Source organism: Ptychodera flava, chromosome 9, assembly GCF_041260155.1.
Source record: "Ptychodera flava strain L36383 chromosome 9, AS_Pfla_20210202, whole genome shotgun sequence".
NCBI lineage: Eukaryota > Metazoa > Hemichordata > Enteropneusta > Ptychoderidae > Ptychodera > Ptychodera flava.
Genome location: NC_091936.1, coordinates 16189099 through 16216821, shown reverse-complemented (window position 1 = coordinate 16216821; position 27723 = coordinate 16189099). Strand labels below are relative to the sequence as shown.

Below are 27723 nucleotides of genomic sequence, written 5' to 3'. Positions count from 1 at the left end.
TTCGGCAATTTTTTTTGCAGTTGTCAGAAGAAATATGTGCACCATTACACCCCTGGTAACAAAAAACATCAAATCTCTATGAATCTGTAGGTCATTAGTAATTGGTCGTTTGTAACCATCTGTTGGTGTCAATGCCGTTTTTCGTTAAGTCGCCTTAAGGATTAACAAATTAGTGTGATTTGATATTCACCTCTCCTATCAATTTTACAGGATAAAGAAAATTACCCTCCAAATCATGGAATTGAAGCTCCCTTCTTACATAAGAAGAAGAAAGTTCGATGGACGTTAGGGTCACTCAACTTAACTGTGTCGGCCGACATGTTTGACAGACCCTTTCATTGTAGCCTGAATGTCACGAAAAATTACCAATTTCTACTACACACATCGCAGCTAAGTGGACGCCTTGAATATGTCGGTAAGGCAAATTGACTTTACTTGCCCCGTGTCCACTTTAGGTTGTTGGCGCCTCGAAAATCAAAGGTTTATAAGTTTTGATCAAATTTTCGTCAAGTAAACTTTCAACCATTCTCTTTCAAAATCGAGAACAAACACCCGGCGAGGGGTGTCACCGTGCAAATTGTGGTACTAGAGAAACAATTACCCAACAAACATTTCCCGATATTTGCCATTCAAAATGGCCGCCATCCCTGTGTTGTTTCTATGGGGGAAAATAAAATTCCCGATTTTCACAAAACTGAGCTGGTGAAAACTTATTAGTCCATAAGCTTCAAAATGATCCCTTACAAGTGGTAGGCCGAAAGAATATTTTAAAAGCTTTGAGAGTCCGAATATGAAGTTTTCCCGAGGCGCTTTCTACCTTAATCATGACACAGACAACCATGTCATGTGCTACCCTCTTTGAAGCTATAAGTCATCCCTCCCCCCCCAAAAAAATGGAATTACCCATCATCACTTGTATCCTTCTCTGAATCCGGCTTCGGGTTATAGTCGTATGAAATAGAAACTAAATAACTTTGTGAGTCTATGTGACACGAGATGGCCCAACTATCGTTGATTACAATAATATATTACATATGGCGATACTCCGTGGGCTGTATTCACACATGCTGAGGAGGGAGGGCTAGAGGAATTCAAGGGGGATTTGAAATTTCTGGAGGTAGTGGAGGGGGTTTAAACGGTTTGCACTGGGTATGGGGTGGGATCTCAAAATATTTTCGTCCCCTCCCCCTTTTTATAGAATTTCCGAGTTCATATGTCGGTAGGTAATTCAGTAACAAAACGAATGAATAACATCGTTTTACCATCCAATGGCTGTAGTATTAATAATACAATTAAACAAATTCGGAAATCATTTCATAGCTTTCCATGACTTCTGTTTTGAAAAAAATGCAGAATAATATGGATGCCATTTGATTTTCCTAAGAAAACCATCGATTGAACCTCGTAACAGGGAACAAAACCTGCAACGGTTGTTGTGTTTTTGCAATATTTCTATTCACTGTATCAACTACAGTTTCTTGCTGTCTCCCTACAGTATGCTGAAACACAACATTCGACTTGTTGACAAAGCCTGTATTAGTACATTCTGTTGTTTATGATTGAATCACAGGTCGAGTAGGCATTATTTGTGATGATATTTCTATTATTATCATCAAAAATGATTATGAATATTAATAAGTTATTAATAAGAATGTTATAGAATATTAAAACTTTTTTTACAAACAATGTCGTCTACTTTGTGTAAATACCGTCAGGAAACCCCATTATTGTGATAATTATGATTATTAATAAATTATGATTGTGATTAATAAAATCATATTTTACACACTGTAATCTGCCTATGTGAACAACCCTCTGGAAACCCTTACATAGTTTCACAATCTATGCCAAAATATACAAGTGACAATATTGCCCATGCAGGTTCAGTCTACGGCGAGAGTTACTACACAGAGTATATACTCTGCAACGGCGGCTTCTATCGTTCGCGTAATTTCCATTTTGTAATTTCCTTTCTAGCAGAAATGAGAACCTCAGTAAGCAGCAAATATTCACGTATTTGCAGATAAATAACTATTAACAACGAATCTGAAAGTACTAGCAAAGTGCTATCATATGATCCTCACTGTCTTACATACCGATTGCTCACACCTTCACTTCATCTATTTTTTTTTAAAACTAAACTATTCTCATACAAGAAATTTTTCGAATATTTCTTTTTCAAAGTACAAGCTAATTTATTTCTTGGAGTTAATGCCACAATTTATAGCGGAATTTTCTTGTTGAAATGTCACATCCCTATAGGGCTGATTATGTATCATTTCCGCTGGGTTTTTTCACTCAATACATCCGAAAACTAGTATACTCAGCAAATTTTTCAATGGTTAGCCGTGTTTGAGCCGTGACAGAATTTTAGTCTAAACAATGTAAAATTGTATTAAGTTATGCATAGCATTGTATTGAAAAGGAAATTCTCAGTTGCGTTGAAAACTCAACTATATGGCAAGATTTTCTCAAAAAAATTACGGACTTCGCTTTCGCGATCCGTATAGTATTCTATAGAGCTTGGGTGACAGGCGACAATTTGCGATCGCCACTTGTAGCGCTCAAAGGCTACAGAGTCTCCACCAAACGGAAAGCACAGATCAAGGCAATAGTATCACCTGATTTCACATAACTGCTAAAATAGCCGTATTTGGCGGAACGAAAAAAAGCGATTAATCGACGACTCGGATCATGTTATCTTTTGTTTGTATACCATAACTGTCGCAGTTTGTATAAGCACTGAAATATTGTAGCAAGCACCACTACTGAAAAATATTACCATGGAGTACTTCCAGTACCGTGAAAAAAAATCCACCGGTCTTAAATCAAATGGTCCACCCCTTGCAAGTACTAATGTGGCGTTACTTTAATGGGTGTCACGGATAGAAGGTCCGATACTCCATTCACAAGTAAAGGGGTGTCACCTATCCCCCCAAACTGCACGGGTCAAGTATCGAATGCGACCGGACCATAGTATTGTGATAAACTGGCGTGTCTCTTTTTCTACTTACAAAGGTTGTCCTGTCGGAAAGTATGGCCCCCTATGCCAGTATGACTGCATCTGTCAAAACGGAGCCAAGTGTCACGTGCTGAATGGAGCGTGTAAGTGCTCGCCTGGCTGGCTGGGAGTTGCCTGTGACGTAGGTAAGTTACCCGGATACCCATTGAGAGAGAGAGAGAGAGAGAGAGAGAGAGAGAGAGAGAGAGAGAGAGAGAGAGAGAGAGAGAGAGAGGAGAGAGGAGAGAGAGAGAGAGAGAGAGAGAGAGAGAGAGAGAGACTGTTGAACGATGTCAGTAAAGAGCCCTTACCTGTGTTTTCGTATTCGATTCGTATCACCAATTGAATAACAGGGCTATAGTCTGCTATCTCAAAACTTGAAAGAGAACCAAAATAATAACGATCTTGTGATTTATAATACAAGGGGCATCTTGGAGCTCTTCGCATTTAATGTTTACATCATCGTCCCCTTAATCGACAGCGCTTCCAACGGTGACAGTTGTTTTACACCCGGCAGATGGCATCACCATTTACGATGAAGAATTCCGTTTTTCATGCACCTTATACAACATTGAACCTTCATCGATTTCAAACGCGACCTTGCTCCACAATGGTCACGTGATTTCGAGATCCCAAGACGATGGGCGACTGCAATTCATTGAGGAAAGGTTAGTTCGTTGTATACATGTAGACGTCACTTTAATCACGACGTGGTTTGGATGAGACACTACGGCGTCTCAAGACTTGGTTCGTCACATCATTCAGCTGATTCTCAAGAATCTACACTTCCCTGCCAAGCTGAATCCTACGCAAAAGCGCACTTCTTTTATTCCTTGATGAATTCGTTTTTTGAATTCGTGGGTCGTATATTTAAGCAATAACGCACACCCAGCGACGGTATACCACGAGATTTTGACCAGTCCACGACATATATGCACGAGCGATAGCGAGTACATATATCATGATGAAGTGAACTGGTCAAAATCGAGTGGTATACCGTCGCTGGGTGTGATTTATTGCTATTATACGATAACAGTATATTGAAATTCTGGCGTGGAACGCCATAACGGATTTTTATTCAAGCCGAGAGCTCGCGCGTATGCCAGCCATGGTATATCGCCAATATACCACGGTTCTTTTCGCGTCTCGACCACTGAACCAGATCGCTGTATTTGCAGCGTCAATAGACTGCTATGATATAATAATCTATCTACAACAACGTGTCTCTATACTTTTCTCCTTGTCAATCCCGTATCCTACGCGGTAGTTTGGCTTGTTGCGAATTAACAGCAAATTGGCAAATACCGATTAAACTTACAACAGAAAACCATCCGAATTGACGGCTGAATTGATTTCTACAACACAGTTTTTCATTACTTGTGATTCGCTAGGGCCAGGCTTCTCCTAAACATCTCCAGTGTACGTGACCAAGATTCTGGAAATTATGAGTGCAGAATTCACCTAGAAGACGGGAAGATTTTATCCGACGAGAAAAATGTGACTGTCACAGGTAAAAAATAGTTCAACGATAACATTTACTTAATATTCATTTATTTTTATTCATTTATACATTGACTTTCATCGATAAACGAAACTTATTTAAACTGGAAAACTTCTAAAAATGTTCAAAAAGTGATGTAAGTGATATGTAGGAAGATTTCTTTATAGAGTTCACATTGGTTGAGTTGAGGCTGCGTCTCTCGTTGCGGGAGAGTAGACAATTTACAGTAAGTCATAAACAAATATAGCCACTTGATACCTGCAGGTTCACGAGCGCTTGCGGCTTCAACCCGGAGCATTTCAAGAACGAGGTCACATTCATGGTCAACGCAAATAGCTGTTCTTGTCCAATGTATTTGTTCAGATGCATGATTATTCTCCGATGCGATGCTCATAATGCTACAATGCATCTTCTCATTTTTAAATTTGGTATTCTATCCGCAATTTGACAAACAACAAAGATATCTCACAAACTGTCACATAATTAAAGGAATATTTCAATTGAAATTCTTCCAATGGGAAGAAATAAATTTTCGATTTTAACAAAAACGAATCGTTAAAATATATCATACCCATGATCACTACAATCAACCTTGGCATTTACATGTGCCACTAGATTTGTTTTTTGACTTCCACCGACAGAGGTGCCTTACTTGCGCATCCTGCCGCCTGAGGGCGACGTTCTATATGGCCACTTCTTCGAGTTTTCGTGCTTCATTCACAACGTGAACGCTTCGAAAATCGTCCACGCCCACTGGTTCCATAACGGCTCCCCCATTCCGGACGATGTACGGCGCGTTGAGGCATTTCCATCAATGCGAGATGTTATACAGATTAGGTAATTTCAGATCTTAAGTCTCATAAAGTTACAATGAGCATAACAGGTTGTCGATGCAAGATGTGCTAGAAATGACTGGTGTAATACTAAGTCAGATTGTCGCGTATTTCGTCACTTGAAGACATAAACTTGGGCGTATTTCAAATGAATCATTTGGCTACAGAATGTTGAATCCATTCTAAACTATTGTACACCGCTGAAGTGTTTTGGGGCGAGGGGGGGGGGGTGTTCTCTCTTCTTGCGAGAGTATGATGCGAACCCATCATGACTGAAATGAAATCAAATCCAATATAGTAAATTATTATAGCTTTGGCAATACCAGCTAATCTTGTGACGTCATACCCCCTGGTTATTACTCATAATGTATCCGATTATCCAACATTGTGGCCCCACAGTGAGCATAAACAAGGTTTTTGTTTGTGAACAAATAAAGGAGTGAGCATTTAAAAAGTGGCCGGGCATCACTGAGAGTATACATTCGTTATGCTCGCCACCTTTTCGACTGGGATGACAACTTAATTTGATATTATACCAGAGTCTGCTAAAAACCACTCAAATCCCATCTATATCCCTGTCTTGTTGCTTAGGAACAGTTTACAGATACAATTCGTACAGTCACGTGACGAGGACGCGGGTATCTACGAATGCAGATTTATTCTGAATAATGGAGACGTCTATTCTCAAACAAAAACGATAAGAATAACGGGTATGTTAACCAAACCTGTTACAAGTGCAAGAGCCGTAACTTTGATATTTGACAAATTTTCAGCCAATAGAGACGGTGTTAAAGGGTTCCGGCATGTCGATGTAATCTTGGGAGTACAACAAAGGAATGTATATCGCAAATAGCGCAAAACTACTCGGAAATATATCAAACGGTACCGCTGATGGCGCTTTAAAATAAACCACTTATTATGGGCCAATATTTGTCATAACCTTGAATGTGATTTCGTTTAGAAGGATGTTGCGGTGGCATGGACAAGCTCGTAAAAAGTTCTCCAACGATATTTCGTCAACCAAATAGCTGAAAGTACATCCTGCATAGAGTGTAGATACATCGCTTGGATAAATCTTCAAAAGGCCAAAATCAACATTTTCATTAAAAGAAACTACATTTCAAAAAGATCTCGCTGACTACACCTGTTGCTTTTAACGTATAGCAAAGTCTATTGTCATTCGCTGAGCTTTGATTGGATAAAGAGGGCACTGGACTCGAAATCGGATTGTGATTCCTATCTGATTTGTATTCACTGTTGCCCAGGCTGTGATGAGAATCTATGGGGAATGGCATGTAACAACCCGTGTGATTGCCAGCACTCACATGGATGCGATCGATGGACTGGTTGTCAGTGCCGTGACGGCTGGGCAGGAAGATACTGTACGACTGGTACGTCATAACTTTTATTTTTGTTTTGTTTTTAATGGTATTTTTTAATAATTCAGTGTTGTAAGGGAGCCGTCCTTATTTATTGCCAGGGGTGGGAAGAATATACCATGTTCCGAACCGCGCGTGACATTCCGAGATATCGCGAGAATATGTGGTTCGCAGTGGACGCGTTCTCGCAACACAGGACAAACTGCCTAAAACAGGACAAGTCGCTAATTACGTTAAACACTGCATAAAATATATGAAGTTGCAACCTTTGCTCAGTTCTGCACTTTTTCTAGTTCCATACAAAGTTTGACTTGTATTACTAAGCTGGAAACCTGTTTCTAAGGGCATGTATTAAAGTCTCGCGAGATCTCGCAATCAGCGGAAAATCGTCTATTGTCTCGGGCGTTTGGAAATTTTGAGTATCACCCGCCTCACGTGCAAATTGTCAACAACTCCCTTTCCAACTTGAAGTTTTTGCGTGACAAGCCCCTTGCACCATAACAGCGCTCCATTCAATATGTAACGTACTGCCTTCCTAGCTATATCTGTGTCTATGAGTGTGTGTCTGTGTGTCTGTCGGTGTGTTTGTCTGTGTGTCAGACTGACTGTGTGTATGTATGTATGTATGTATGTATGTATGTATGTATGTATGTATGTATGTATGTATGTATGTTGTATGTATGCATGTATGTATGTTGTATGTATGCATGTATGCATGTATGTATGTTGTATGTATGCATGTATGCATGTATGTATGTATGTATGCATGTATGCATGTATGTATGCATGTATGTATGTATGTATGTATGTATGTATGTATGTATGTATGTATGTATGTATGTATGTATGTATGTATGTATGTATGTATGCATGTATGTATGTTGTATGTATGTATGCATGTATGCATGTATGTATGTATGTATGTATGTATGTATGTATGTATGTATGTATGTATGTATGTATGTATGTATGTATGTATGTATGTATTCATGCACGCACGCATACATTCATTCAACATATATGTATACCTGTAAACATGCACGTGTTTATAACATTCTTTTACATTTTCACCAATTTTGCAAAGTTAACAAATTCTCTGTCCACGACAGACATAGAAGCTCCAGAGTTTATTACTTGTCAAGATAATATCACCACGGCAACGAGACGGAACGACAAGTACGTGCGGGTTTCTTGGATAGAGCCGCAGGCGAAGGATAATTCTGGAGAGCCGAACGTAACATCCAACTACAGTCCGGGAGATAGGTTCAGCGTCGGTTTACACCATGTTGTGTATACTGCTGCAGACGACCATGGAAACCATGCCAAGTGTGATTTCCATGTAGATGTAGGAGGTAGCCAGCGTTTGAGGGTCCCTGTGCTTGCCATCGTCTCGATCGTTATTGCGTTCATTCTTGTTGTGCCCACTTCCGTAATTGTGTTCTACCGATTGAGGAGACATCGACTTACCGTGCCCAAATTGATGGGAAAAGTCAAAGACGGTAAGAATCAACATGCATCGAGGGATCAGGTATATTACTGAACTTCACTGCATGAGCACAGACTATTTTCCTCGACTGAATTGACACGTATGATAGGGCGAATATAAAAATGACACCAATCACACGAGCAGTGTCCGTGCACGACCCTGACTGCCGTTTTGAACTGACAAACAATTCATTTTAGGGAGCTTTCAGTAATTACAGGGGGTTGGGCCGGGGGGCATTGGGCGGAGTGTCAATTTTTAGTAAACAGCTCAAGGGGGAGGGTCACTTTTTATAAACCTATCTTGGGGGGAGGGTCACTTTTGACAGAAGCTAATTCTATGGCCAAAACTTTGATTGTCCGTGTGATATTTCCTGAATAGGAAATCACCAACAAAATATGTACACATTATCCACAATCAAAGATGCAGTGGTATCCTACATTACCTTGATCAGTTAAAACTGATAAAAGACAAGCGACAAAAACATATGCAACAGGTGGAAAAGTGTATATCAATTATGTACATTAAATGCAAAGATATTATAGAAATAACGGACGACGCGCTGACCTTTAACGTTTATTTGTGGGCAAGGGCGAGAGGAAAGCCAAATATTCAAAATTCTTGCGTGATATATTGCGACTGTCCCTCGAAAAACACCAGCCCTCCCCTCTGTAATTTATCCTTAACATAACAATTGAACCAATTGTTATGTAAATTAGCTGATGCTGTTTCAGTTATTACTGGGGAGAATCACAGTGGATAGAGGGACTGTTGGAGAATACTGCAGTGGTTGGGCGGAGGGTCAAGTTTTAGAATGTCGGACAGGGGGGGGGGTCACATTTTAGATAGGAGGATAGGGGGAGGGTCACATTTTACGGTACAGGTTTGCGCGAAATTCCCCCGGCCCATCCACATGTAATTACTGAAAGCTCCCTTAGGGAAACAACGTAATATGATAGGAACCCGGCAACTGGAATAGGTGCACCTTTCAATCGGCCATACAATTTCAATTATGTAAGAATCTAACCACACTGATGATCCATCGTCATTGCGTGTGATTGTCCGCTCCACAGGGCTCATTCAAACATCTACCTATTACAACATACAACCACTCTTTTTCTCTCATTGTTTTCCTGCCATTCATCTCTCTCTCTCTCTCTCTCTCTCTCTCTCTCTCTCTCTCTCTCTCTCTCTGCCATTTTCTTTTATCCGGCCCTTTCTGTCTCCACTTTTTCACCAGTCGAGAAGAAGTGGGACGCGTTTGTATCTGTGAAGGGTGATACAGAGGACGAAGTGTTCGTGTACAAGGAGCTGTATCCATATCTAGAAGACAGATGTCACTACAAATTAAATCTTCACCTACGTGACTTCACTCCTGGAGAGGGTATGTCCATAGAGTCACTTTTGCTGACATCACTTCAAATTCTAATGTGATGAGAATGGTGTGTCCATGATAATATGAATTAATGTTGCTACAGACGATGATAGCACGATTCTTGCCAATTACTCAGTTGACAACCACGATATATCAGAAAGGTATAGTTTATGGTAATTACAAAGTAAGAGGGTTTTTGAGTTGCGTTGTTGTCAGGCAATGGATATATTGGTATGTATGCAAGCATTGATTATCATAGGAGGACAATTACTACAGTAAATACTATCTCTGTGTAACATCTTGATATGATCTATTTATTCTTGACAGCAACCTCATCTAATGTTATCACCATCCATTACCTCTTCTGATACTACCGCCGCTTCAGTACGATATCTCACTGTGACGTGTTAATGTTTTCTTGCTTCCTCCACAGCCATAGTTGATAATATCATCGAAGCCATCAAAAATAGTCGTGTCACCATTCTCGTCCTATCTCCTGCGTTTGCGCAGAGCGTGTGGTGTACCTACGAAGTTGCGCACGCGTACCACGAAGTCATCAATCTTGAACACAAGATCATCCCGATCATGTTTGAGGACATCACCAATGGCAACGTCGAAATCAAGCCTGGTTTGCGCATGGTTCTAGATACCATCTCATACATTTCTTGGCCAAAACACGGAACGCCGAAGGACAAGGATAAGTTTTGGAAAAAATTAAGACAAGCCATGCCACCAAAGTTAGAACGCGAACAGCGGGCACCTGACGAAGCTGGGCCCGCGGAGAGGGGTATGGATGATGAAGTTGTACAGATGGATCCTGCGCAGTTACCACGAGAAGATGGTTGCTGGCGACACATTTTACGCATGCTAAAAACAAAGAAAAACGGGAACAATGGTTATCAAAGGATTGAAATGGTTCAGCGTGATGAGTTTTGAAAAAAAAATTAACGTGACGAATGGGTAATAGATTCAGTCACATATTTATAGTTCTCTCAGAGTTTAAGAGAACACTTTGCTCAATGCAAAACGAACAAGAGCATTAACATGAAAGGACTTATCGAGAACATAAGGACATATTGAGGCTAAAACCTCTACTCTCCATAGAAACAAAATCAAGAATAACATGCAGACAAGTGAATGATAACGTGTGGAAAGTTATAAACTCAGAGTAGCGGCGAAATAAGTTGAAATATTTTACTTTACTATTTCTCTTTGTGTCTGTCTTTATCTGTCTGTCTTTCTGTCTGACTATCTGTCTCTGTCTGTCTTTCTGTCTGTCTGTCTCTGTCTGCCTGTCTCTCTCTGTCTGTTTTTCTGTCTCTCTGTCCCTGTCCCCCCTCTCTCTCAACGATTTGTCAGATTTTGAAAGAAGTGCATGCAGGTTTCATCTTGTTCAAACAACGTTTACTCTGACCATTTCAACACAATATATTATTACCTTGATTCATTCATAGACCCTAGGAAAAAATGAAGAAGGGCTATTATTCAATTACTGTTTCAATCATCCCACTTACTATTATTACTACCCCAACCCCCTTAATACATGTTCCTGTTATGTTATTTTATGTTATGTAGTTATGTAGATTTAAAATATTACTTATAAGACTGTTTCCTATTGAGTTAATGTGATGTAATAATGCGATGAATCTAAATTTCCATGTATTGGATGTGTCAATCTTTATCGATGATCAATAATTAAAAGAAACGTTGGCCTATACTACTATAGTGGTCCTAGTAGACTTCTTAGAGTTGGTGTGGTTGAATGGTCATAGTGGACTTTCTGAAGTTGATGTGTTTGAATGGATGAAAGAAATGATTCAGAATGTTCACAGTAAATGATGATGACTACATCGAAAGAGAAAATGGAAACTGCGGTAGTGGGGGCGATGATTGATGATGATGATGATGATGATGATGATGATGATGATGATGATGATGGTGGTGGTGGTGATGGTGGTGGTGGTGGAGTTAAGAGGGAAAGAGGAAGACGGTATGTCATAGCTTACGAAAGGGAAACTTTAAGATGTCTGTATGTTTTAGCGTCTTGTCAGTTTTGAAACTATCCTTTATCTTTTGCAAATATCAGAGAGAGAGAGAGAGAGAGAGAGAGAGAGAGAGAGAGAGAGAGAGAGAGAGAGATAGAGAGAGAGATGGTAATCTTGTGATTAATGAAACACAACAGTTATATTATTACATATATTATACCTCGTTTCAAGCAGTAAATGTAACGAAAATACAATAAATTCGATTTGTTCCGTGTTGCGAATTACTGCTCTTCAACGTGAATCTGTGTCAGATTTCCCCTCTCCACTAAGATCTTAACAGCGAAAATTGGCAGTATTGGAATGTAAGGACTTTTCACGATATCGTCTATATGCCTTCATCATAGTTTATATATTTTTGATGAAATATTCGAAAGCATAAAAATTATGCGAAGGAATCATTCAAATCAGAGAGACGCGGTTCTGTTTAGTTACTTCTGCTTTAGACCAGTGACAGTCTTAACGTCTTGCTTGGATTTCGAAAGGCAGATAGTGATAAATTCAACACTCTGCAAACCAGTTAGTAGAAAATTCACCTTCCTGCTTGTATACTGGGTGATGCCTCTTTATCAATTATCCACAGAAACAATTTGATAGTTCAAATTATAGCTGCTGCTCCACAGACAATTGTAAGGCTTGCACGGAAGAAACTCTCTCTGAAGAGCTATACAATCTTTTACGATACACCAGAAGGGAATATTGAGAGAAAATAGCTAGCAATGGATATTTCTCGCTCTTTTGCGAAAATGCGAGATTTCATTTCTTTCTCGCACTTAATTGGCGAGAATTTATTTTCTCGCCATGAATCTGCGAGAAACAAAATTATCACAATAAAACAGCGAAAATTTGCTTTTCTCGCTGACAATATGCCAGAAAAGTAATTCAAGCAAAAGAAATCCCCGCTGATTGATTGCGAGAATTTTCGTCCATTGCGGGTAGAAAAAATGAAATCTGGTAACATTCTCGCAAAAAGCGAGAAAGTGTCCATTTCTGGCTATTTTCTCGCCATATTTTCTAGGTCCCATGTAGACATTCGCCTCTGAGAACGCTGCCATTTTCCGGGCCGATCGCATTACTAAGAAAATGTTGGTTAATAATTTCTAAAAAACAAAGACAGCGTTGCTTGTCGCTAGTCTTATGTACTGACAGTCAAATAGTACTTGCACACGCCCTGCGTCCATATCTTCGCCAACCCGTGAACGAACGACAATTTGTTGTGCGCAGAAATGAGGCGCACTGAACGCAATTGTGTGCCCAACGGGCAACAGACAAGTAGACTACCTAGTGGGCAAGCGACGTCTTAGGCATGTCGACGTTATATTTTGTATATAGATATTTATTCGGATGACCAACACGAGAAAACCCCATTACAGTCTCCGCACAACTTAGTAGTATAAAATACATGCAATTAAACACAAACACACCATTGACGAAAGACAAAAAATATACAACGAACATGAAAATATTTAATAAAATCCATTCATAATATTAGTTCTTAAAAAGACTAAATCTGTCGAAAATATGAATACTGAACTTCATCTTGATATATAGGTGTAAGCGCCTGAAGCACGAAGAATAAAGGAGTGTTTACGAACATTTATTCTTGATAAGGGTACCGGGAAGGAAGGTTAAAGAGTATTCGCATCTGTAAAGACTCCTACGGACCAAGGGATTTTCAACCAGCCATTTTCGGTGCTTTACAAACTTTGTCCATTAAACATATTTCTTTTAATCTATCTAGAAAAGGAACTGTACACGAGATGTTAAGTAGGAATGCATTTTAACGAACAGCCTTCAATGCACAGTCGGGAATGAGACGACATGTTGAGACAACGTAAATTTGAATATCACGTCCTTACTTTGATGTTTAAATTTGTCGACCGCCGGTTAGTTTCATTTCCCTGCACGTATACTTACGAGCTGATTTGCAATAGTTGTACTGAATTCCAGTTATTGGAATGCTAAGAGACGAGGTAGTTTATATAAAGAAACACCATCTTGCGACTTTAACACATTAATATCTCCATCGCGGATCTCTGCTCCACAGAAACGGTAAAAAAGTTGACGCGAAGGCTTGTAACCCATATTTTTGCCCATGCTAACCACCTCATGAAATGTGAAACAGACTCTGTTCCCCGATGCTAGAACCAGCCCACCTCAAGACGTATTCAAGCTGCTTCGAAACCCTGCGTTTGTCCTTGTAAACTAAATTGCCGACACAAAAAGCTCGAAATACGCACAAAGATGAAGGTCAGATAGACAGAACATCATATTCCAGTGGATTTTAAGGTTACGACAAATATTGAATTCACAGTTTAAATAAATACATCCAAAGCATAAATTTCAAATGGAAGTTCTCTATCCTTCTTCCATTCTTCCATAACCTACATACCAAACTTTTGATGGCCAGGTATGATAAAATCACAGGCACAAGCACGCAATCAGCTTCTTTATATACCAAATAACTTGAAACATGTATGTACTGACTTAATATGCGGTCCATCTAGTTCATTTACTATACTCGTACACCACCTCAACGAAGAACACATCAGACAGAATTCGTCTGCGCTAATCCCAGCCATCACACGTACATGCAGCAAGAGCAAAAACCAAGTGCAGAGTCAACGATAGCCACGCCAGGGGTTATTAAACTAACCGCACATCCCAGCGGCAGCTCGTAAGGTACACGTAAAAAGCGGGTCGTGTGAGTGAACGGACAGTTTATTTTAAAAATATTTGATGTCGTCTGATAGCTTTGCCTGTCACGATCTCAAAACTATGTGGAGAAAATGAACAGCAAGTACGTGATGTTGCATGCCAAATGCGTTACCGCTGTGATGGACATCTCTCTAAAATACCTGTGACGTGACGGTAATTAGGAAGATGGAGTTCCATGTTCGCAGCGTGAAATGTAAGACTGTCCGTGATACCACAATGCGCTGAACGATACCACACCGGTGGGAACAACAATGTCGCAAAGACATTCCATTAACCCTAACATGTTTCGGAAGAGACTGAAAAAGCGACCGTCTTTCCTCTAAATGCAAAATACATCTAGGGCACATAAACAAGGTTAGGGGAAATAATTGCACCATTGTTTCATATGGAAGATACACATTGTCAATGTCTTCATCGCTACATGCCATCTTTCCCACATTCTGGAATTTATTAAACAATTGAGAAAAACTCATATTTGGACACTTTGTCTCTCCAACAGCGCACAGCAGGTAACACAATTCTAATATATTTTTGTCCAGTAGTATTAAAACCCATTAGATTAATGAGCTAAATGCACATTGCCTTTTATGTTAATAACAATGGGGATCCTACTAAGATTGCTTTAAATAGAGTGAATCTGAGATCCAGTGACTCAATTACCACCACCAACACCACCACCAAGCATGGACAAAATTCTTGTCCTGTCAGTCGCGGGGCTCTTTCTCTCAGCTTTGTTACGAATCGGCGACTGTCAGTATGAGCGGCCCCCGCCGGACATTCCCGACATTGACGAAGACGAAGATGAACTCGATTTGGACTCGGATGATTTTCGAAAGAAGCGATCAGCTAACGGTGAGAATTTTTCGAATTTTGAACGTGTTATCGCTTGAAATTTAGCAACGACAGTGATATCGTCAGTCAGATAGACAAACAGGCTTGCATACGGTTAGATAGAACAAACACATACATACATACATACATACAAAGACACCCAGACAGACAGGCAAAATCAACTTTGATCAAGAATAAAGTATACGAGTATATAAGAAAACATAAGTACAGTTGTTCATAGACATAAAACTATTTTCATTCTTTCACTGGAACTGAACTTCGTTCTTTCATTCAACCGTATCGCGCTGTCTTCGTGCGATAATAAAGAAATGGCGACCTCAAAGAAAGATTTTTACTCATTTAAAAAACAAATTATTTAGATCGTATTCGACTAAATAGCGTATTGCATCTTTTCAAAAAATTGATCAAGATGAAGCTAGACCTTTTCAAAAACCATCTGTACGAAATTGGTATCTGTAAAAAGAAATCGACCCGTGTTATTCTTTTACACTGTCTCGCAGTTTATGACTACGACTTGGCAATCCACAACTCTATACTGTTCTACGAAGCCCAACGTTCCGGCAAACTGCCCGCTAACAACCGAATAAGCTGGCGTGGAGACTCTGCGATGGACGATAAAGGTTTGAAAGGAGAGAATCTTACAGGGGGATGGTATGACGGTAAGGAACTTAAAAATGTTAGCAAACTCTTCGAGTCATTTCTGTGTCTAAAAGTTCGATGACGAAAATTATGGATTGTTCAGCTTCGTAATACAGTCTTTACTTGTGTACCGCGCGCGTCCTCTTTAATGCGATTGTTGTCAATTATTTGGTCCGGACCGTTAGCGTTTATCTGCCATGAATTCCATTGCATATTGCACAGAAAGCAGTTTGTGTGTGCGCCTGCAAGACTACAATATATTTTTGGTGAAGAACAAGAGTGATTTGCTAATTCATTTATGTCTTGCATACAGTCTGCAAAAATTTTGTGGCAAGGATTGAGAATTTTAATCGTTGCCGTCTAAATGTTTGAAGTGCGACATAAGGTGTGGTAAATGAGTATATTGTATAAATATACACCTCCCATAATTGCTCATCATAAGTGTTGAATATTAAATATACTTCTTGCATCATAGCACTCTATACCTGGTGCTTCACAGAGTATGATTATTAATATAGTAGTACCATGCAATTGAAATGGAAAAAGAGCAACCGAATCGACACCAATATCATAGACGAAATGCTCGCTAACGTCTCCGGCTTTTCCATGTTACAGCTGGCGATCATATGAAGTTTAATCTTCCAATGGCCTTCGCCACAACTATGCTGGCCTGGGGAACTATCGAATTCGAAGACGCGTACAGATCAGCCGGCGAGTTGGACAACGTCAGGGACAGCATTAAATGGACGTGCGACTATTTCATCAAATGCCACACTGGACCGGACGAGTACTACTATCAGGTAGTGGAAATTTCACACCGAGCAGAAAGAAAATTCAGCGATTATTTTTTATTAATTTTGTTTCCATCTTAACCGATGGCAGCATGTTTAATTGCAGGGATTTGTATTAATATATGTAAGATTGCATCGAGACTAATTTTTTTGCGCTTTCGTGACATCTAAATTCAGTGTTTCTAAAACTCCACCTCTTCCAAGTATTATATATCTCTGTGATAAAATGAACACTCAGAGAACATAACCCGTTGTCTACACCGCATGGTAGCGCTTGTAGCGCCACCAATTTCAAAGTGCAAATATCCATCTACTTTGCTATTTAAATACTAGTACCCATTTCAAATATTTACATGGGGTAGGAAGGATTATTCTTACTGGCAATCTATCACTGCGCTTTCAATTTACATACGAAAATTTTATTTATCTTCATGAACAAAGAAATGGAAACGGTGATGATCATTCTTGGAGCCGGTATGGAATTGTTCAGAATCAAACTCCCTTTTGGTCGTAAATGAAGTAAAAATAATACTCTCCAATCGGCAAAGGTTTTACTGCAACGGTATTATTCTAATTCTTCGAAGGCAATTTCTTAAAGGTGGCCGAGTAGGGTAATCAATCAAGACCTTGTCAGAAAAATCACACAGTCAAGAAAACTTAGCAGCATGCACGCGCAGTGGTGATAACGCATAGTTACACAAAGACCGGCCTCAGTCCGACATAAACGTTATTTTCAGGTCGGTGACCCGAGTAAAGACCACAGTTACTGGGGACGACCGGAGGAGATGACGATGGAACGCCCGGCATACAAGTGTGACCCGACCGTGCCCTGCTCCGATGTAGCTGCAGAAACTGCGGCTGCGCTGACCGCTTGCTCCATCGTCTTCAAGGACGTCGGTGGGTTTACGATAGCTTTTGAAAGATTCTAAAATGTGCCTATAAATTTCTAATATCACAAATTATAGAAAATGTTGATGTGTTTGCATTTTGTTCTGAATCTTATGAGGTCTACAAAATGTAGAGTCAGTGCAGGAACTGAGAGCAATCAGGACAATAGTGCTCGAGTCGGCAAGACTTTGATGTTAATGATATTCAGCCAACCAGTAAGCGACAACTTTCTGAGACGCTGCACATCAGCCAAAAAATATTGTTAATCTGCTTTTACAACCCTCGCAACCGGAAGCAAATTCTGAAATGAAATTCACAGTACATAAAGGCTACGACTTAAACATGAACTCTCTCTATGCTGCTCGTTTGTACTTGTGTTCCCTCAGATTCCGAATACTCCGATAAATGTATCAGTCACGCACGAGATTTGTACAAGTTTGCTGTCAAATATCCTGGGAAATACCCGCTGCAGTCGTACTACAGGTAAATGCTATACTTCTCTTACGTGTTGGTGATATTCCTTTGCTTACAGCCTCGCGGATAAGACTATAGTTAGTTCCCTATCTCCACTGCGCAGTGATGTTTAGTCGGATATGGTTGTGGAGTGGTCGCGAGGGCCCATAAGATGAGGCCTCGTATACTGCGCAAGGATGATGATGCATGGGCGACTCAAAGTACCGTGTGCCAGCTGCTCCCTGTGCCGAGTGGGTGGGTGGGGTTGCTACACTTGATCCGCCGTGTGATTGGACACCTGGATCATTGAGTAATCCCCGTTTTATACGTAACTCATGAATATTAATATTACAACCAATCACAGCACAGTGGAAATAGTTAAGCGGACACGATCCTCTAATCTGACCACCTAGTTCAATGAAGAAACTTAAGGAAGACAATTTTTTGGACTTCTTGAAGTGGTACGCCTTCACTTTCAAGGATATGTAATGATCGTTATCTATAGAAATAAAAAAAATGGGATAGAGGGGAGAAGTGAGTTCAATGTGGCTCGGGGACAGATATTAGGACTCTCAATTTTTTTTCAATTCTTTTCTGATTTACCACTCGTGGGGTTTCATTTTAAAGCTCTTGGTGTAAGACAACTTTTCACCTGGCTTAGTTTTCCGAAAATCGATTCTCCATAGAGTTAACACGCGGATGGCGGCCATTGTATCGGTAAATATTGAGTGATTTGTTTCTCTAGTACCAAAATTTGCACGGTGATCCCGATTTTTATTCTTGATTTTGAAAGAGAATGGTTGAAATATTCTTTCAGGAAACTTGAAACAATAGATTTAAGGCTTTCACTTTCGAGGTGCATACTACCTTAAGTTATAATTCAAACTGCAATGGATTCGATCGCAAAAAACCCTCCTTCATGTCCTTTTGACCTCGTTCGTGGAGATTGGCAATGGAACTTAACATTCGGTACGGTGTTTGCACTCTCCGTCGGTTGGAGTCACATGAAAGGTGTATGATACATTTGAAGACGGCCAAATGATAGCAGTCTAAAATTCCTGTATTTTACACGAGTTTGTCTCTGTCTGTACGAAGTATTGAAAGCATTCATAAGGCGCAATGTGTACATATTATGTAGGGTCGTTTTCTGGTAAATTATTCTATAGCTTAACTATATTAACTAGATAAGTAAAGGCTCCGGGAGGCGGCAACTCTGGTGTATAATTAAGTATAGCCTGACTAGGTTCTGTTGAAGTTCCAGTGGCTTACGTTTCGATGCAGTGCTGCCACACAACAACATATCCTGTCAACATTGACAAAATGCTAAGCTATTGAGCTGCGTTCTGCAGCGTGGATGACTTGTATCTCCGCCTACTCTAACTAATCCGGCCTTCCATCGCATGTTATCCTCCCTGCATGTAGATCAAATACGTACTGGGACGAAATAGCATGGGCCAGCTGTTGGCTGTATAAGGCCACCAAGGAAGAAAACTATCTATCGGATAGCCAGAACTATTTCGCGACAAAACGCCTGAAATTTCGAGCGTACGCATTTGGTTGGGGCGACAAGAAACCCGGTGTCCAGGTAAGAACTTTTCACCCAACACCTTCCAAGATAAACATGTGCACGATCATATGCTTACAAAGACAATGAGATTTCGTCAGAAGGGAAGTGAAGCGAGGATCAAGTGGTGTCACCGGTATAGGAAGGTGACCGACATGGCATACTGCTCTCGTCGAGCAAGGTATTAAGGATGCTCTTCTTACATATGTGTGTGTGTGTGTGTGTGTGTGTGTGTGTGTGTGTGTATGTATGTGTATATATATATATATATATATATATATATATATATATATATATATATATATATATATATATATATATATATATTGTATATCTCTTACAGCTCATGCTTTATCTTCTTACGAACGATGAGCAATACTTGAAACGATACAAGAGGTACGTGGATTGCTGGCTCACTGGCAGCAGACTTCCGTACACGCCTAAGGGACTCGTCATGCGTAATAACTGGGGCTCAAATCGATATGCAGGTAGGCTATGGACGCTTCGTTCTCTCGTACACTGAGAAGCTAGGCTGAATACGGGAAAGAAATAGAGAAAGAATTACTATATACGTAGCTATCACTTTCATCATCATCATCATCATCCTCATCATCATCATTATCATCATCAACACCGTCGTCATCATCATGATCATGGTTATCATCATCATCATCATCATCATTATCATCATCAACACCTTTGTCGTCATCATCACCATCACCATGATTACTGCCATCATCATTATCGTCACCGCTGTAGTCGTCATTCACTCTGCAAGACGTAATTGCCAGACTCGTTTCTACTTTGAAACTCTTCCACGTATTTGTCCAACTGAAGCGAATGCTGAACACATATGTGTTAGTTGTCTCCACGTTAAATTTTCAGTTTCCATGCTCTGATTTGGTTCCACATAGAAACAGATATAGCTTTTCATTATTTTCGTCGAAACTCATAATGCGTATGCTTTATTCGGTTTTTTTACTATATCACGTGGGGGCGCCATTGAAGTCTTACCTATTATCTCTAGATCTCTCTTGCTTTCAGCCAACACGGCAGCCATTGCGCTCATCGCATCCAAGTATGGGGTAGAACCCGTGGACGAGTATGTGAGTTGGGCTAAAAGCCAGATCGACTACATTCTCGGAGACGGTGGCCACAGTTTCATGGTAGGATTCGGTGAGAATCCACCCCAGCGTCCGCATCACAGATCAAGGTAAGCGATGTATCAATGTCGATGTCAATGTCAAGTCTGTAACATGACTGAATGTATTTGTTTACACAATTGTACTTTGGCCAATAACATGTTCAATGCCACTGTTTTTATTTTTCGGCAGTTCATGCCCGCCTCCCGGCGAACCGTGTAACAACAGGAACAGTTTTAAGTACGACGGCCCGAACCATAATGAACTCACTGGCGCCATCGTTGGTGGCGTCGACGGCGATGATTGGTGGACCGACAACAGGAGGGACTACGTCCAGAACGAAGTGGCGTGTGACTACAACGCTGGCTTTCAAACGGCCACCGCCGGTGAGAAAGTTCTCCTCAATATAAAATGTCATGCAGATGCTATATTATAATAGGGGGTACTCAGGTATAATCCTGATGAGAATAACAGATACATATTTAAGGGAATTTTTCGGACGCTTTCTTTTTTTCAGCACTCTTACTGGTCTGGTGCTTATGTGGACTGATTATGAACCCTGTGGACTTTATGAAGTTTCCGTCGCTTTGTGTTTTTGAACATTGTTTACAGGGACAAAGTCGGCCATTTTTCATGAATTCTGTTTAATGCGAGATACTACTTATATTGTTCGACAAGTTGAAAGATACTGAATGAATGGGTGACCATGCATATATTTGACCCCGGTTGTAGACAAATTAAATGAAACCATCGCGAAAATGAATTAATGGTCATGACCATTAATTCATTTTCGCGATGGCTTCATGTATCGTCCATATCGTTCAAATTTCTCAAAAATCTTAGGTGTTATTGAGCTGAATGTTGCGATATTAAAAACTTTTCATAAAAGTGTGTCACTAGAAAAGAAAAGCAGATGAGCCTATATTCACAGATTAAAAGGGCCTCACTTCGCCATCCAATTACCCCAAATTAGTTCTAATCGTATTAATCGTTGAAAGTTTCCTTGGGGAAAATGTGAGCAAAAGTTTAAATCTTTTAATTTCTAGGCGCGAACTACTTTAACAATTTCATTTTTCCATAGAGTTCACAGAGGGTACAGTAACCATGTCGTTACCATGGGGAATTTCGTTTCTCCCCCTCCTGAATTTTGCACGCTGAACCCCCAATATCACTCTGTATTCGTGCCTGTTAGTTGTGTAAGCACAATGGAGGTGTTATCCATTGGGATTATCAAAGCTGATGAAATGTTTCATTTTTGGCTCTTTTTATCAATTTCAGGATTGATTTACTTCAGGAACAACGGACATCCAGCATTTTAACTAAAATGCGAGAAATCAAAGCGAACCCACCGACAGTCGATGAATATGTGATGACATTTAAATGCTAGCCTTTATCTTTGCTTTCTTTCCGTGTTGCTTCAGTATTTATGGGGCGTGAAAGATAGGATGAAATTATGGCAGTAAATTCTGCACAGTAAATTGTATTTTAAAACGTTACCGTTCGGCAGATGTTTTAGATTCCACAGCACAGCTTGACTCATGATGAGCAGACGACTTTCCACGAAGATACCGCGAAGTCTTTCAGGGTTATAATCAGCATTTATGGTTTCGAAAGCATATTGGTTGAACATTGTTTGATATATGCTTTCCTTGAGAGTTACTCTCGTGTTAACTTGTCACCATCATAACTTGATATGACGTCACAGCAGTAATTCACTTCCGGGGTTCCTGTACGACGCTTGTTCCGGAGAAAAATAGTGCTGGTCTTAGAGTTTTGATACCTGCCATGAACGTTTGGTTGTTTGGCCTGACCTTGGATTTGAAGCATTTTTGCAATTATCATCGTCTGCTTGAATATAAAACACAATGTTGTAAAGGATGGCTGAAGCGTTCTGGAATATGGAAGTTATAAGGCCAACAAAAATAGTAGGGCGGCAATTAACAAGAATTTCTGCAAAACCACCACCGGGGGCGCTATTGTCATCTAAAACGCAACATTTCATTGGACTGACATTGATATAACACCTGTTAACAGGATTTGTTCCCCTTGATGCTTTAAAAACAGCTAAAAATTTAGATCAACGCACAGGCGCTCCTTAGCTGGGTAGTCTGCTGAGTAGATCGATTTTCGGATCGATCCATTGGATCCCGTAGTCTATATGCCCGCCACTGCAACCTAAATACTCACAAGGTGTGCGACAGAATCACTCAAAAACACGCGATCCGGGTTTTCAACTTGCCGTGCGCTCACACAAAACATTAAGAACTACGCTCCCATATACCTAGTTGGATCACAAATTTAACCACCTCCTCGAAAATCACGTCGATGAACGTGTTACTCGCATCGCCTTGAAGAAATCAACCGCGAGTATTTAGGTTGCGGTGGCGGGCATATCGACTACGGGATCAATAGATCGATCCGAAAATCGATCTACTCAGCAGACTACCCAGCTAAGGAGCGCCTGTGGATCAACGCTACTGTGGTGGTCTACAGGAAATTTTAACAGAACGCTACTGTGGTAGCTTATTGGAAATTAATTACTGCACTTGAGCCATGTGCGTTTTACGCTGACAATGTGACGATTAAGCCATACTACATTACATGTAATACAAGCAATTTCTTAGATACTCTATGGTGCAGGGTTGTTCTTAAATACAAAAATAAACGGCAATTACATGAATAATAACGGACGTGTTCGCGTTCAATTATTTAAGTGTACATGCACCAAGACATAAACATTCATACAGCGCCCCACAAATAGCTTCCTATAACTAAATGTACATCCATCTACAAACCCATATTCCCTCCCACACATCCTTCCATTTATCCATCCATCCATTAACTTGTACAAATTCATTGTTTTTCAATAAACCCATAGGGGACGTTACTTCGTTGTATATCTCGCACTGTCGCTGGCCCCTCATATTCGAAATTCTCAAATTTTAGCAAGAAATTACGCAAACTGTAGGAGCCCATGGAAAGAGTAAATCGAACATACATTTATGACCAACTTTGTCAGCATTTGCACATGTGTGGTTAGTGACTAGAAACTGTTTCCAAGGGCAACTAAAATCATTAAAGGGCCAAAGAGAAAAAAATCGTGTCGTTTTGGTTACCGTACCTATCCTAATTTCCCGCCGACCCTTAACTTTCTCAAGCCGTCCTCTAAAGCGGAAGTCAAACCTCAGATTTCCCCCACTAAAATCACACGAGATGTACAAATTCGCGAGAGCTTCAATTAATCAGCATGGCAGCAAGCGATGTCCATAATATGTACTTAGTTTCTTTCAGCAAATGTAATTATGGATCTTTGTCGGCTGTTCTTAATCACAAGCGGATGGTCGAACATTTTAGGGGACCTAGGAATGTCATTCAGTTTTTCCCCCAGTTGTACAACCAACAACTCATGTTTTGTCGAATGTGCCAGCGATAGACTAATGCTGCATGGCATCAATATAGGTAAGGCTAGGAAGAACTTTAAAAATAGAAATTCGCGCTAGGGAGGAATGTTAGAATTGATAAAGCTTGAAGACGTGAGGAAAACTATCGATATCTAACCACAAACACATATCCAATCCTGGGACGATCTGATGTATTTTGCTATATACTTTGCTGCCAGTGTTGCAGACAATGCACAACATTGATTTGACCACTCATCTGACTAAACTGGGTTTTTTTAAGTTCTTTCGGTACAAACTTTAACTGATTCGATATGAATAGCTGTTGATTTTTTGTGTTGTAGCCTCGAACTTCGGGGATGTAACTCTAGTAGAAGGGTAGTTTAACACGCTCAGAAACTACTGTACAATGACTGTATACTTATACCTACAACTACGTGCTTACACAACTTACGCTGATCATATGCTTTTCAAAGTTTCAAAGCGACCTTTTAAGTTTGAAAATGAAACGTCAATGAGACGAAATGCTGCCAGGAAGTGACCGGTCTACCCACAGGTGCCTGGAGTTGCCAGTGTATTAGACATGGAGAGAAGGGAGGGGGTCTGCCTGGCTATTTATGTATTCACGTTACAAACTCTCGTCTTGGCGAGTTCGCCGATGACGCAACGTCGGACTATGAACTACGGTTTCCCGTAGTTTTGTTGGCGCATGGAGGTAGCAGAGGTACCTCCATGGTTGGCGTAAGTATGGTTGCAAGGAGGAGAAGTTTATAGAGGTGCTAACTGGTCCTCGTTAATTGGGATTAGCTGAGAAACAAAGTCTAGTTCCAATAGCTTCTAGATCGATTACGCTCATTTCTCATGTAGGGAAATAATATGTTCAACGTTCGATATGCAGGGGTTTGCAAATCATTTTGGAGTCACTAGTCCAGGGGCTTGCAGTAAAAGAAATCACTAGCTCAACCTGAGGCTGGCCTGCCAGTGACTTGTCAAATTTTGTGAAGTTCATGATTTCGTGCCTGCTCTCCGACTGCAAAATGCAAGGGAAAGAATTGCGTTGGGCATGAAGAGGTTGCCTAAATTAACGAAACTCGTGAACCAAAAAACATAGCAAGATAATACTCATTTCTATGCCCTACTGTTCTTACCTGCTAACCACTTTTCTCTTACCCCCTTGTCTCAATATTGTGAATATCTCGTTGACCTCAATGACCCTACGAATATTTGTCGGTACGGTCGTGATATTGCCCCTCGGCTACGCCTCGAGACCATATCACGACCTACCTCCAAATAAAAACGCAGACATAACTACAAAGTGCAATATTCAGACATGTTTATTTAATTTTATTCAAATCTCTATTTATAAATATTGAAAATACAATTGTTGTAAACCACACCAGATTTGACATTGCTGGACACTTCACAGTCTTTGACGTCGGTATTTTCAGTTTTAATTGGTGTTGTGTGATTGCTTTTGGTTGCAGCTGCACCAATTAAGATGCCACTCGCTCTCTTCTGTTGTTCCTGACTCGAACGTTTGTAATTACGAACTCCTTGAAAAGTAAATAGCAAATCAGTAATGAGCAAAATTAACTTTTTATCAGTCGTCGACCCCTTCCTACAATAGATTGCAATTGTTGACAATTATTCCTGACATAATATGAAAGTTAGCCTTTGTTTTGATGTGAATTCTTTAGTACGAAGATGCTTTTTAGAAAATGTTGATAAACTATCTTGCACCTTTAAAGTTAACAAATTTTTATAACGATGTTGATGATCATCGGTAAAATAGTGCAACCTCTCTGATCGAATTTCTACATTTGACAATTGGCCCTCCATATTTAGAGATTATAAAGTCCATATACGTCTGAAAAATGTTTAAAATAAAGAGAATACTTCGACACGGGCTCAGTGAGTGACGTCACTCACTGAGCCCTCGTCCATACAGGGCCGTATTTTGTGAATAACCCTATAGTTTTATAGTATCAAACTTGACAAAACACATTTCATTCTAATTTGTGATCTCAACATAGATTTCTAAAAACAAGATCATAGTGTAGAACAATTATACGAAACTGTATACAGTCACCTGTAATCTAAATATGCCCATATATAGTCAAAGGGGCGTTCCTTGGTATTCAAAATGCCCATAAAAGGGCGCTGTTTTTAAAAAGCGGCCACCCGCTTAAAATCTGTGATTGGTTAAATTTTCTCTTTCCATGGTAACTGTGACAAAATTGGAACAGGTGACAGTATACCTTTAAATCTAAAACAGCTTGTTTATACGCCAACACAAATTACAAATACTTCCAGAACCACTATTGATCATATTTATACCAATATCAACGACTGTACAGTCTACTCCGGTGCTATTGTTGTTTCTTACCATCTACCAGTGTTTGCAATCTTTGAGAATATCTAAACTCACTACTACACTACTAATAGTATTCTGAAGCAGATACAGTATTTTATAGAAGTTACAAGAATTTTTCTCAAGACAATTTTAGACAGGATCTGTCAAGACAGCCCTGGAACGAGGTTTACACGTATACAGACGATGTAAATGAAGCTTAGACCGGAAAGAAAAAATAAATTATTTATCTGAATCGCCGCTTCTACTTTACCTGATTTGGAATTTTGTTTTTAATTTCGGCAAATTCATATACTTCTGCATTGTAAATACTTTAGTACCGCCGCTGGCGGCGCCCTACACTTCGCCAGGTTTTCGTGGGCGTGTGGGATTCTGAATGAGACTTACGACGTGTCTGCACTGAGCTCTGTCTACACGTTGTTGCGACGTCTGAATTTTGCAAATCACGACACAAACTGGGTCAATTTTTGGCTGAAAGTTCTCTGTTTTGTCAAAGTTAGTACACCATGACTATTAATTTGATCGCCAGTATTCCCTATGTTATTGTTGAGAAATGTAGTGTTGAATTCAATAACCAGTATCAGTGTATTCTTGTCTGAGATATTTCTGGTTAGTCTAAAAGGGGAAAATATTATTTTGCCTTGTCTGCATCCCGGCAAAAACGTCCGAGGAACCGCGGTTACCTTTGGCCTAAAAAAAAATTCGCTCGCCGCTCCTGAACCTTTGTCCAAAAAAATCCGATGAACAAGATTTTTTTCTCTGGCCTCATAACAAATTTTTCTCAATTTTTATTGAATGTTGTAGTAGACGTGTTCCAATAGTATCACGGTCACTGAAATCAGTCTTAAAACGTAAACCATGGATAACTAAATAAGAAAGTCAAGTAGCAAATAACATTCTTTGTATGCTAAAGTCATAAAATCAGGTCATGAAATGACAAAAGTCGCACATTATATACGTCATAGATATGTATTGACAACGGTTTTAAGGGTTGCAAAACGAGATTACTACGCTTCTATTTTTCTGGAAAATCATGGAAATTCAAAAGCGACCTGGAATATCGTCAACGAAGTGCTTTGCACACGTAATAGAAAGCTATGCACTTAAGCTTGTTTACCTGACCAGCTCATCATAGATACAGATGAGGGCACTCCGTTAACTTCGATAACCCAAAAGATATTGTAAATGGTTTTAATAAGTTCTTCAGGGGTATTGATCCAAGCTGGGCGAGTAAAATTCGTAATACCAGTGCATCGTACGAGGAGTTTCTCTCACAACCCTTAAATCAGTCTT

The 27723-nt window shown here is 40.0% G+C and overlaps 2 protein-coding genes across 3 annotated transcripts in view; both read left to right on the top strand.

Moving 5' to 3' along the window:
- Positions 1 to 11290, top strand: part of LOC139140154 (uncharacterized) — a 23186-nt gene extending 11896 nt beyond the window's left edge. Inside the window, exons 8-16 of one of the 2 annotated variants that reach the window (XR_011553954.1) lie at positions 211 to 415; positions 3019 to 3147; positions 3483 to 3669; positions 4393 to 4511; positions 6601 to 6726; positions 7824 to 8213; positions 9438 to 9581; positions 10006 to 10926; positions 11049 to 11290. Coding sequence is in view for 1 of the 2 variants with exons in the window: in XM_070709210.1 (XP_070565311.1) it covers positions 211 to 415; positions 3019 to 3147; positions 3483 to 3669; positions 4393 to 4511; positions 6601 to 6726; positions 7824 to 8213; positions 9438 to 9581; positions 10006 to 10508 (1803 nt within the window). In the remaining variant the exon portion in view is untranslated. Of the gene's footprint in view, positions 1 to 210; positions 416 to 3018; positions 3148 to 3482; positions 3670 to 4392; positions 4512 to 6600; positions 6727 to 7823; positions 8214 to 9437; positions 9582 to 10005 lie in introns of both variants that reach the window. The other variant, XM_070709210.1, reaches the window with a different exon arrangement.
- A 3684-nt stretch (positions 11291 to 14974) lies between these two features.
- LOC139140145 (endoglucanase G-like) lies at positions 14975 to 23347 on the top strand. The gene is made up of 10 exons (XM_070709199.1): positions 14975 to 15184; positions 15685 to 15843; positions 16439 to 16623; positions 17352 to 17511; positions 17889 to 17985; positions 19378 to 19540; positions 19863 to 20007; positions 20564 to 20732; positions 20854 to 21047; positions 21940 to 23347. Exons 1-10 carry the CDS (start codon positions 15016 to 15018, stop codon positions 21978 to 21980), a joined length of 1482 nt encoding a protein of 493 aa, XP_070565300.1. The 5' UTR covers positions 14975 to 15015; the 3' UTR covers positions 21981 to 23347.
- Positions 23348 to 27723: the final 4376 nt, after the last annotated feature.

Coding starts and splice junctions, on each gene's coding strand:
- LOC139140145 (XM_070709199.1), top strand. CDS start 15,016: ATGGACAAAATTCTTGTCCTGTCAGTCGCGGGGCTCTTTCTCTCAGCT. Junction 15,185..15,684: donor AAAGAAGCGATCAGCTAACG/GTGAGAATTTTT, acceptor ACTGTCTCGCAG/TTTATGACTACGACTTGGCA. Junction 20,733..20,853: donor CGTCCGCATCACAGATCAAG/GTAAGCGATGTA, acceptor ATTTTTCGGCAG/TTCATGCCCGCCTCCCGGCG.